Below are 12,969 nucleotides of genomic sequence, written 5' to 3'. Positions count from 1 at the left end.
AATTATAGGCTGGTTGAAAGATTCTTTTGCCTGCAGGGATCTTTTGAATAGCCATACAAACCTTTTGGTCTCTCTCTCTCGCTCACTTTCCTCCTCTCCTCTCATTTGCAGGATTAGAAAAGCACTTGGGAGGCACATTCATCTTGCCGGCGTTGTCAGGAGTGATCAGCGAGTTTTATTAAAAGCCCTGGGGTTGCCTGAAAAGCCTCCTTGTCTGAGTTGGAAATGAAAGGGACATGTTAAGATCTTGGGGCACATTGTCAGGACCCCTTGCCCTGCCCCTTGGACTATGAGCTAACATCCCTGGAGGAAGCACAGAAACCCTCCTTTGTTGAAGGGATTTCACTGGTGGACAAACCGAGTTGGCCCCTGACAGCATGAGCTCTCCGAATTGGAGTGGGCACAGTGCCTTGCTGTTGTTGCTGCTGCTGCTTCTCCTAAACTGGGCCAGTCCCTCCTTCATCAGCCTTAACCGTGGGGTCAGGGTGATGAAGGGCAGCTCTGCCTTCCTGTTGGGAGATGATCTGAAGTTTGCCATCCCCAAAGAAAAAGATGCTTGCAAAGTGGAAGTTGTGATGAACGAGCCAATGACCCAAAGGGTCGGGAAACTCACTCCACAGGTAGGTCATACCTGAGATTTTTCTATTCAGTCATGTGTATGAATGTGAGTGAGTGAGTGAGTGAGTGAGTGACTGTGTGTGTGTGTGTGTGTGTGTGTGTGAGAGAGAGAGAGAGAGAGAGAGAGAGAGAGAGAGAAAGAAAAAAAACAGAACAGGGACAGCCTTCCAAGGGCTGGAGCGGGCTATCTCCTGTGTGATGTGATAAGGTCAGTCTTTATGGGATTATTCCTGCCCCAAATGATCTCATCCATTGCTGGTCAGAGTGCCTTTGAAGAAGATCTCAAGATTTCAAGATGTGTTTTAGACTGTTCTTGTGATCACAGAGTAGCAAAAGTAAAATGTGAAGACATTTTCATCTGTTTCCATCACTGGAACATTCCGTTGAGTGAGAGGAGAGATATGGAAAAAGGGGTGAAAATACTTCACCTTAAATACTCATTGTTCTTCAAAAATGTCTAGAAAATTTTAGTCAAAATCTTGGAGACCTTGTCGTTTGAGAGTATTCTATGCGCAGTCCTCTCATAGGATGAAGTTACCTTGTAAGTCATGGGTTAAAAAAAAAAAAGTCCGTATTATCACATATTGTCTTTGCTTGAAGTAGGAGTTTATCTTTATACAAAATAGGAAATTGGTTCTGGTTTTATGACTTGTCTCTGCTGTGGTTTAACTTCCTCCCAAAGCAGGCAATTCTGAGAATGTTTAGCATTGGTTGCTGCTGCTGCTGTTTCTGGAAAAATGCACCGTTATTTGTGAACTGTGAAATGTTAATTTTCTTCTTCTCCATTTGGCTAAAGAAACTTATTCCAGGAAGTTACTCAACAGAAGTATCAGACAATGTAGAGACAAACTAAAGAGACTAAGATGCTAACTCACGTGGTTATCGCCAGCCGCCCCATTTACTGCATGCAGAGTCCAGTCCAGTTCTGAAACACATCGCAATTCTATGGTGGGCTCTCACTTAGGGAGTATTCCTGATGTGATAGCAACCAAATGTCTCTCTCCAGTTTCCCATGAGATTTTCTTTTGTCAGCTAGAGCTTCTGATGGGCACCTGTAAACGGTCTGAATATAATAATGGCCCCAGCTCCTAAGGGGCCATATTCCCAAGTGCTTGGGAATTGCAACATCTTCACACTTCCCTCCCAACACGATTTGCACTGCAAAAGTGTGGGTGTGTTTTAAGATTTTGTTTATTTATTTGAGAGACAGAGAGAGCATGAGCAGGGGGAGGGGCAAGCGGACTCCCTGCTGAGCTTGGAGCCCAACACTGGGCTCTATCCCAGCACCTTGAGATCATGACCTGAGTCCAAGTCAGATACTTAGTGACTGAGCCACATCAGTGACAGTGTGTTTGATTGAACTTACCCAGTCAGGGAAAGAGGAGAGACCTGGGATAGCTCATACCTGGAACCCAGATGCGCTAAATGCAATGAGTAGATGACATGAAAAAGATTAGCTGCAGAAAATGAAGTCCTAACTAGGTGTGCATTTGTTAAAAGCAAATCCTTGGCATTTGGGGAAGCAATAGAGGACCCTAATCCTAAACAGTGGGGTCATGGCTCCACTGATATGTGTGGGTGCCTTATAAAGTTGTGAACTCATCATTTGGTACCCCTTCCAATCAATATTATTTTTAAAAAATTGTCTAACATTTATTTAGAAGTGAGATTATTTTGGAGGGGAAGAGAAAAAAAATTCTCCCTCATGTACACTGGGGCAACCTATGGTCCAGGTGTATTATCTCTGGCTCTAAGCAAGCAAAACAAAAGCCCCATTCTTCAGCAGATTCTCCCTCCTTAGAAAGTAATTTGGGGAGAATAAACTTTTCCTTAAGTCATCCTTGAGTAGTAACCTCTCCCCATCCCAAATAGCCTATGACTTATAAGCATATGTATAGTAGTTTCTCTACAAGAAACAAAGTTGTTTCCATTGTATATTTTTGGTGATGTTTTAATGGTCTTCACCATCTGGCTGGCTCTGAGATGCTAGAGAGCAAATGGGGATCCAAGTGACTACAACGAGGTAAAACACTTATTTGGGGATCAAGGGTTGTAAGAGATCTCCAAGTCATCTCCATTCCAAACTTCCTTTGATTTTAAAGCAAAAATCCAGTTACTAGAAGAATATGGGGGCGGGGGGGAGGCACCTGGGTGGCTCAGTCAGTTAAGCTTCTGCCTTTGGTTCAGGTCATGATCCCAGGGTCTTGGGATTGAGTCCTGCATCAGGCTCCCTGCTCAGCCAGTAGCCTGCTTTTCCTTCTGCTTGCCACTCCCCCTGCCTGTGCTCACTCTTTCTCTGACACATAAACAAATAAATAAAATATTTTTTTAAAAGAAAGAATATGAACAAAAAAATCAATAAAAGAAAGAATATGGAGCAGAAACAACATGATTTAGGGAGGTCTCTACCGGTAGGCCAGGGATGGGGCTTCAAAGTCTCAACTGGTCCTTTCGCGTGCTGTGGCTTAGTGCAAGAAGATGTTCAGTGAGCACATTTCTGGAGGTTGATGTGGCATCACAAGTGGATTTATATGGTCTAAAGTAAATATGGGACTTGTATTTTCTAAAATTTATTGTGTGAAAAAAGGAGGCAGTTGAACTGTGGAGTTTCATTATCTTTCTGTCAGATATTTGTACCGTAAGAAAATCTATGCATCCAGAAAACTTTGTTTCTCAAACTTCCAGATGATCTTCCTAGTTTATTATGATAATTTCAACAGAAGCCAGATTCCTAAGTAAAGTCTGGTTTTGGGGGGAATGTGTGCTTATTTTTAAGTCAACCCTCCCCCAAGGATGTATTTCTTATGGCATTTTTGAAATTAAGCATAGCCAAATGCACACATACACACAAAGTGTAAACATTATTCTTTAATAGCACTTACCAGTAAGTTGAAAGCAAGGCTTATGTGAACCCATTTCTAGCGAGATGACTGTATTAACAGCACCCTGCTGTGTAATGAACAGTTTTATTTGATTTGCACAGAAAATGTTTTGTTTAACATCTGTTCAATTAGTGTTTTCATTTCATTACTGAAGTTTGTCTTAGAACCAACAGGTTCATTTTCCTATTGGATATTTGGAAAGGGATTTCAATTGGCGCACACCAGTACCTTCTGTTTAGATAACCCTCTTGATATAGTCAATTAGATAAGGTCGGTGGCAATATGTTTTCCTCATGTTTTAGGACAAGACTTCCTCACACACAGCACTTCTCACACCTGTTTCAAAGCAAGAAATTTCCTGGGTGGAAAAGCACCTCAGTTTAGAGCTGAGCTTGCTTTTTTGAATCGGAAATACAGCCGTAAGAAAACATCTCTAACTTGAACCCCGTTTACTGTCATTAAAGTGAGTAATGAGTTAGGAATGTGTGACAATTTAATTATAAATTGTAATTGAAAAGCAGTTGAAGTGGAAAAAAACCAAGGCTAGACAGTAATTAGAAAAGGATTTAGCTCTCCTTTGTTTTAGTTAGTAAATTTATGGACAATTATGGTTGTCGCCTTTTATAAAAGGAAAACATATTACAAAACATAAAACAGATGTTTCTTTTAACAAAGCAGATTGTCTCTTTATCACCATGACTATTTGTCAATGATATGGGGAAGGTCTTTCCTTTATCTCCTTCCTTGTTGTCAATTAAAAAGAGGAACCGACGATGTCTGTGGGAAAAGAAGATCATTTGTATTAGTAATAAAGTCTTCTCAGAGAGGACAAAGTTGCCTGTAAATGATTGAGCCTGTGACAAAGTATATGCTAAACACCATGAGCTCAACAGTGACAGTGTGCAAATACCTCAAGGCTATTTCTTAACACTGTTCCAAGTCAGGTTGTGTAGAATGAAGGTCATGCTGTGGTTGGGAGAGAAAATTCTTCTTTCAAGAATTAGGGTTCCCAAAATACGACACTTAGCAATTTCCTTAATTGTTCTGAGTGAGGTGACTCAGTTAATTATAATTTTGTTTGAATAGAAGAAATTACCATTAGCATGCTATTTGTCTCATCAACCATTCCTCCTATGACTAACCAGTAGCGCAGTCTTTTGCAAGTGTATGAGAAGCAACTGCCAAGTCATGTTTGGCTCTGATCAGCCACAATAGTGTCCATAGTCAGTAGCTTCATTCTTGAATGTAAAAATGCTATTTGGAAAAGAAAGAAATAAAAGGAGAAGAAAAAGATATATAATATATAGTGTGTTTGTGTGAGGGGTAATGCACACCTTTTCATGCATACACACAAGTAGACCTCTCTAACTCAATTACTATGAACGATGAAGGGTGTGGGTGTATGATACTTTGATAAATTGAATGATATTTTAAATGTACTATTGACTGTAAACAAATAATCATTTCAAGAGATAATTGCTCCTTAATATATCTGCTTGATCTGCTTGGATTTTCATAGTTTAGGTATTCTCAAAATAAGACACAACTATGTAAGCAGGATGGTGAGTGGGCACGGGGGTTGGGTGGAGGTGGTGGTGGGTACAATATACACATGCGCATGTACACACACACGTAGATGCCCCCAACTAACAGACCATAATTACCCCAGGCGGTACTCTACTGCCAGAAAAATCAAATCTTGTACCATTATTTTTCACAAATATTTATTCATTTCTTCACATGAACTAGGTCTTTGACTGCCATTTCCTTCCCAATGAAGTAAAGTATATTCACAATGGTTGCCCGATTCTTGATGAAGATACAGTGAAGCTTAGACTTTACAGGTAAGCAGCACACATAACCATTCTATGTTACTTCTTAGGGCTTTTCCTCTTGATAGGCATTATCATGAGACTAGTTACTAGATTCCAAACAAGAAAATAATCAGTAGAAATTGGGGACCTAAGTAGATGAGGCAAGAACTGAGGTCCACTTTCAACTATATTTGTATCATCTTCCTGGGGGCTTTTCTGTGACAAATTTCAGTCCTGTTCCCCTTTACAGTTGTTGTGCAGATCCACCCTCCTACTTATGATGAAAAATGAAAATTACAAAATACAAATTCTTAGTGAGAACTAGGAAAATATATTCCAAAATTGAATGATATTCTTCATTTTGATTATCAGCTGCTTGGTTAATAAGAAGTAGAGTATCTTCTAAGTGTAAACATATTAAATGATAAAATTGTTTAAAAAGTCAATTACAGAGTTAAGTACAGAGTGATCGTGTAAGCTAGCAGTTCTACTCTTAAATATATACATAAGGGAAATAAAAACATTTATTTCCACAAAAACTTACAGACAGATATTCATGCAGCATTATTCATAATAGCTAAAACGTTGAAACAACCCAACCAGTGAATGTATAAACAAAAGATGGTGTATCCATACAATGGAATGTTATTCAGCCATAAAACAGAATGAAGTACTGATAGATGCTACTACAGCATGGATGAACCTTGAAACCATCATGCTAAATAAAAGATGCCAGACACAAAAGGTCACATACCTTTTCTGGAAAAGGCAAACCCGTAATATGCAGAAAGCAGATTAGCAGTTGCCAGGGCTAGGGGAAGGGCAAATGGGGAGTGATTGCTAGTGGATATGGATTTCTTGTTGAGTTGATAAAATTTTCTGGGATTGGGTGGTTGTGATGGTTGCATAACCTTGTGAATATACTAAAAACCACTGAGTCATGTACTTTAAAAAGGTGAATTTTATAGTATGTGAATTATATCTCAATAAAAATTAGTTTAAAAATTAAGCTCATGGTTATGGTATTGCTCACTTCGTAGAGGTAACTGACAATGCTGTAGGTGGAGTAGGCTTTTAGATAGATTTTTACTTGGTTTTATTGCTGTTATGACTATATGGCTAAAATATCTTAGTGTGAATTTCCCTTGGGTACTATACTATTGCGAAGAGTTTTGTGGAAGACACTGGGACAGTGACTCATTCTATAGAGAGTTATGATCACCTACTATCACCGAGCATAGGAAGCACAAAGGCAAGGATGCATAGGTTTTTGGTGCTCATAATCTGATGCAGAATATGGGCAGATAATTAATAACACAAAAAGTGCTGAAAGGTGTGAACAAAGCACTGTGCTCAAAACATGAAATAGTGTCCAAGGATTCCTTATCACCAGCATATTGGCTGTTTGGTCTTTCTAAGACTTTAGAGTTAAAAAACGAACTTTGGACAGCTTGCCTGGAAGGGCTGAAAAAGCTGGTGGATTGTGGATCCTCCTACTTCTTTCTTGAGTTTTGAAGGCACAGCCAGGGTAGAGTAGCAGGCGAGAAAGGCTGACGCAGAGGAGCTGTGGTTCCTCTTGGTCTCGAGGACATTTGATATAGAATACTCAGAGAAGTCGGAGGCAGAAAATCAGAAAACATGCTTTCCCCGCCTTGCCTCCTCTTCAGCCCTTTTGGTGAGCAGTTCCCCCTCTGTAACATGGAATTACCAGTGTCTCTCATAGGTTTCTGAAGAACAGAAAGATGTTGATGCTTCAGAAACGCCTCACCCTTTCACTCCTGAATCAAAACTCAATCCATAAATTACACAGGCTTGGTACTCTTAAATTATACATGTGCTAGAAGTGAGATTCTGAGCTCCCGGCTGTCATTACATATCAGCATGGCTGATGGATTTGCAAGAAGGTGTTGAAAGAAAGCTCATTGGCCAGGGAGATGGCAGAAAAAAGAATTGACCCCAAGATGAGGAGAGGAAAGGAAAAGAACAGAGATTGGGGGTACGGTATATAGCAGAATCCAAACTCTCCCCCTTACGCACATTTTGTAAAGGTCAATCCTTGGATACCGGAAGTACCTGAGCGCTAGTAAATATGGCCTTTGCTGTGTTCTCTCCACAGATTTACTGAGACAGATACCTTCACGGAAACCTTTATCCTGAGGGTCTATCTCCTGGAACCAGACTGTAACATCATCCGTAAGAGTAACAATGTACTGGAGGTGTCAGAATTCTACGGCCTGTCCGGAGCCATTGATAAGAACCTGCTCAGATTTGATTACGAGAGGACGGCTGGCCTGGAGTGTACGGTCAGGCTGGATCCCGTGGGGAGCCGGCTGCCAGCCCACGGTCAGGTGGTCCTGCTGGAGCCTCGGCCAGAGAAACCTCGGGGAGATCAGCCACACAGTTTTTTCCCCAAGTCTCGTATGTATGTTTTAATACATATCTGAACGTTGCTAGGCCTGACAAAAACTTCTGTAAATAGTCAGTTTCCACTGCGACAAAAAATTTTTGCTTGATATAAGGATTTGTCGCTGGTTGAAAACTGTAGGCTCGTGGCTAAGAGTACAGACTTTGGAATCAGTAAGACTTGAGTTTCAAACCTCCTCTGCTCTTTATTTCCTGGGGTGATTTTAGTTAAGTTACTTAACCTGGCTAAGCCTCCATGAAATGGGCTAGGATAGCTCTCCACAGGGTTGAGGCAAGATGGAGTAAATGAGATCCCATGCACAAAGTGTGCTTCACATGGTGTTGGGCTCTTGGCAGGTGCTCAGTGACCGTCAGCTGTTGTTATTCATAGTAACAATGACAACGGTCGTAAGAGTAATTGGTGCATTTATTAAGTATGATTTGATTACAAATAAGTTTGAGGTAGAGCAGGTGGGCAGTTAGCTATGGTTTAAATCAGGAGAAGTTAATAGATAACGTTCCTTCTGCTATTCATTTAATCAGTATATTTTGGGCACCTCCTCTGTGCTTAATAATGCTCTAGGCACTATATGAAGACAATCACAGTCATAGGAATACTTGCATTTGGGCAATAATTTACAGCTAAGGACGTGATTATGCATGAGTCTTCTCATTTAGTGTTCACAACTGTCTGGTTAAGAAATAGAATACTGATTTTGTACATCAAGGAAATGTACAAAAGCCCACTCGAAAAATACGTGGCCTGTGGGTGTCACCCCACAACAGTGAAATGAAGCTGGGCAGAGATACACTATTGCAGAGATGATTGTGGTCTTTAGTGGGAGAGAGCAGGTTGGTTCAGGTGGTCAAAGCATACTTAAAAGAGGGTTTAGTAAAAAGACTAAGGGGACCTGGAAAGGTATCAGGACTCAGGGGTGTGATGAGCACAGTGGGAAGAGAATTTGAGTGAGTAGAACAGCATTGGAGTGAGATCATGACAGACCCCTGGATGTGGATGCTGTGATGGAAGGCTGGCAGTGGAGTATGGAAGGCCAGTCATGATCCATTGGCCTATGTGTCAGGAATATTCAGTCATCAGAACACATATTTTATTACTTTTCTCTCAGTGTAACTTTTGGTGGGCAGGGAGCTCAGGAGACAACTGGTCAAACATTCTTCTCAGGAAAAGAAATTCAGGGGTTGTAGAGTAATGCCAACCCCCTCCTTGAATGATTAGAGGGTATGTGTGGGTATTCTTGAGGCAGTGAGAGGGAGTCAGTATCCATGGAGGGAGGATTGGTTTTTTAATTTTACAATCATGCTCTAGTGACTGTCTCAACTCAGTTGCTGAACATTCTAGAACTGGGAACAGAGCTGAGGTGTCCAGGTGGAAGCTGTGCCCTGGGACTGAAGAAAATGGGAAGTGTCAATGTGAGCTGTGAGGAGTTCCTGTTGATGGGGCTTCATTATCAACACACAGATCCCCCTTCTCCCAACATCGACTACATCTCCATCCAGGTGGACCTCACAGATGGCAGGAGCAAAATCGTATACAAGGTAGAACTGGGGGTTATGTGTCTGTGTCCTAGGATGACCTACCTGCTGCAAGAGAGCCACTTCCATGGTGGTGCTCATGTTGGCTGCCATGCCACGGACAGTTTCTCCCCTATTATGGGTGGGACTCCCCTTAATAGAACTAGAACTTCAGGCTTGTTGATTTTGCCAGCAAGTGCTTAACCCCAGAGCTATGTGCAGAATATCAGTGTATGATTTCTTGTCGCTGGCTCTCTTCTAGCTTTGCCAACACTAAGGCAATGGAGGAAGGGCTGGGGCCAACCATGCTATCCTTCTTTCTCCTCTCCTTCAGTCTTCTTTAGCTTGTCATATGGTCTTTTGTAGCACCCTCTCTTTGAGGTTTCATTCGCTCCTTCTTTGTTTGAACCTCTTTTCACCGTTAGAAGAAATCATGGGGCCCACACGTCAACCAGCAAGGCCACAGGAAACAGGGAGCAAGGAGAGGCTCAGTTTCATTATTATGGGCATAGCAGATTATATCCTTTTCCCTCTTCCAGGCTCTGAGATGGAAGACCAGGTCATCAAGGAGACAGGTCCCCTACAGCCTTCTCTATCTTTCAGTTTCAGTTAAATTGTCCTCCTGCCCTTTCCTCTTGTTAATCTCTTCACACTGAAATGAAGGTAGAAGATGAAATCAGTTTATATGAAATATTTAACACGCTACTCAACTGATTTATACACTGTATAATTTGTTTATTTGGGTGAGTGGGGCAACTATGTACCAGCTGAAACAGCTTGGATTTTGTGCTGGTATAAAATGATCCAAGATTACATTCATGAGGGCAGCCTGGGTGGCTCAGCGGTTTAGCGCCTGCCTTCGGCCCAGGGCATGATCCTGGAGTCCTGGGATCTAGTCCCACATTGGGCTCCCTGTGTGGAGCCTGCTTCTCTCTCTGCCTGTGTCTCTGCGTCTCTCTCCGTGTGTCTCTCATGAGTAAATAAATAAAATCTTAAAAAAAAAAAAAGATTACATTCATGAAAGACCTCCATCTTTCAAAATTTGGCTTCTCACAGGATTTCTCCCAAGAAACTCAGATTAGGGAACACTGTCACTCCCACAGAATTGATAAGATAAAACATGATAAGAAAATGACAAGACAGGATCAGAGAATTTTAGAGTTGAGATGAAAAAAAAACCAACTTTGAGATGGTCTGGTCAAATTGATTAGGCAAATCACTTGATGAATTTTAAAGGATAGATTTCTGAGCCTAACATCGACAGCTAAGAGCATGAACACTGGGCCCAGTTTGCCTGGGCTCAAATGTCTGATTAACTAGCTTTTGACCATGAATTTTATGCCTCATTTAAAAAATCTTAAGATGGAGATAATAGAATCTACTTCTTAGGGTAATTGAGAGAAATAAATGAGATAATACTTATAAAGCACTTGTCATGAAGCCTGGTACATAGTTAGTACTGTGCATATTTTGCTAGCTAAAAAAGTGACCTAGGAAAAAATGGATCATCAGCTATGTTTGGGAATAACTGGCCTAGCCCAAACGTCTTGTGTGGTGGTGGTCAGAGAAAGTGCATACTGTGCCTGTACATACACGGCCGTTTTATGACTGAGTCAAGACTAAATTCTAGGTCTAACTATTAGTAGATGTCTTCTCATCTTTTTGACACAAAAATATTTTTTAATTTAATTTATTTTATTTTGAGAGAGAGGGAGAGAGTGGGGGAGTGTGGGACCACAGAGAACAAAAGCGACAATCTCAAGCAGGCTCCATGCTCAGTGCAGAGTCTGCCTGATGCAGGGCTCAATCTCAGGACCTGAGATCACAATTCAAGCCAAAATCGAGTCAGATGCTTAACTGACTGAGCCACCCAGAAGCCCCAAAACTTCACTTTTATTGCTATCTTACCTCCATTAAAAAATTAGGCTCATTTTTCTTCCTGAACAGATTTTTCTTTTTTACCTCTCTATACTGAGTTAGGGTTTTATTTGTTTCTATTTTTAGATCAGTTTGCCATTTTACCCCTTAAAATGACCTTCTTGTTTTATTAATTAACCCACTCCATAGTCAATTTGGCATGCCATAAAACACATTCTTTTATGGATATCAAAGTAATATGTTCACTGTGGAGAATACTTTTTTAAAAAGTCAGAAAGCAAAATAGGTTCTATTTCTTCCACTTTATGCACACACACATACACACACTCATGGTAAGGAGTCGTTTGCACCAGTGTTGGATCTGCTTTATGGATCTGAACTTATACTATATTTGAAGTTTTAAAATATTGTCATTTTATTATTTTTTTGCTTGTACAGTCCAGCCTCATCAAGTGACTAAATGACTATTTCATCCATGATTTCTTCTAGATTCTTAAGGTTTTCTTGTTTACATTAGCCTTTTAAATCAATCTGAAATGAATTTTAGCATACTGTGAAACACGGAACAGGTTTTTTTTTCTCAAATAGCCAAAATTTTCAGCACTATTTGTTGAATAAGGATTTCTGTTTCTCATTGATTTTTGTTGCTTCTATTGTATAGAAAGGTGTTAACGTATACGATTTCAAGTCTAGCTCTTTTGTTCCTTAGATTTACCACCTTATTCCTGTGCCAGTATCAGTTATCCTAAATCTAAAAGGTCAATAATACACTTTAATATTTTACAGGCAAGTTCTTCCTTATTACTTATCTTCAACGTTTTCTTATCCATTCTCACCTAATCTTAGTTCTCAATAAAGAATTAATCCATTTATATTCATTAAAGAAAAGGCCTTAAGTATTTTTTTATCAGAATTGGGTCATAACTATAAAGTATTTTGGAAATAATTGGAATATTAGAGCATTTACCATATTGAGCCTTCTCATCCAGAAATGAGGGGCCTCACTTCATCTAAGCAAACATTCTTTGATATGTTTCTGTAAAATTTGCAGTTTTCTTCATGTAAGTTGAGCATACCTAATAAGTCCAGTCCTAGGCAGTTTGCTTTTGGGAAATTACTGTGAATAAACACTTTCCACCTTCATTTTATCTTCTCATTGGTTACTGATGATAAATGGGAAAACTATTTTTTGGTATAATTTTCTTTTATCTGGCTTCTTTCTTGAATTCAATTATTCTAAGAATTTTTAAGTTCTTTGAGCCTTTGAAGACCTAATTATATCTCTCAGTAATGATGATAATTTTGTCCTTTCTTTTTCAGGAATTAGTCCTCTTATTTTTGCTCTATTCCCCACTAGTTTGGCCAGTATAATATTAAGTATAATGCTTCTTATAATAATCTTTGTCATATATTTTATCATTTAACTACCCACACTGTTCTTTTTTAATGTTTTTTTGCCATGATTCATCTTTCTTTGAAAGTACTATGGTCACATCTGCTTTTTTCTTTACATGATAACTTTTGATCAACCTTTTACTTTTAATCTTTGTATGTAATTTTATTTTAAATGTCTCTCCTATAAGACACATGTAATTAGAGGTATAATTTCAGAATATTTGTCTTGAACATGGGAATATAAGCTATAGTTTTACAATGGATATGTATTTTTTTCTATCATCTTTTTATTTTTTAAACATTTTATTTATTTGAGAGAGAGAGAGAGAGGAATGAGAGCGTGAGCACAAGTTGGGGGAGGGACAGAGGGAGAAACAGACTCCTCACTGAGCAGGGAGCCCAACGCGGAGCTCAGTCCCAGGACCCTGGGATCATGACCTGAACTG

At 39.9% G+C, this 12,969-nt stretch overlaps 1 protein-coding gene across 10 annotated transcripts in view; it reads left to right on the top strand.

Annotated features, from left to right (window-relative positions):
- FREM1 (FRAS1 related extracellular matrix 1) overlaps nucleotides 1–12,969 on the top strand; it is a 164,868-nt gene that overhangs the window by 28,550 nt on the left and 123,349 nt on the right. For all 10 annotated transcript variants that reach the window (XR_013387804.1, XR_013387805.1, XR_013387806.1 and 7 more), the window contains exons 2-5: nucleotides 112–620; nucleotides 5,250–5,344; nucleotides 7,431–7,732; nucleotides 9,078–9,274. Coding sequence is in view for 7 of the 10 variants with exons in the window: in XM_077912003.1 (XP_077768129.1) it covers nucleotides 378–620; nucleotides 5,250–5,344; nucleotides 7,431–7,732; nucleotides 9,078–9,274 (837 nt within the window). In the remaining 3 variants the exon portion in view is untranslated. The remainder of the gene's footprint in view (nucleotides 1–111; nucleotides 621–5,249; nucleotides 5,345–7,430; nucleotides 7,733–9,077; nucleotides 9,275–12,969) is intronic.

The sequence above is a fragment of the Canis aureus genome, chromosome 10, assembly GCF_053574225.1.
Source record: "Canis aureus isolate CA01 chromosome 10, VMU_Caureus_v.1.0, whole genome shotgun sequence".
NCBI classification, from domain to species: Eukaryota; Metazoa; Chordata; class Mammalia; order Carnivora; family Canidae; genus Canis; species Canis aureus.
This window is presented reverse-complemented; position numbering and strand designations above follow the sequence as displayed.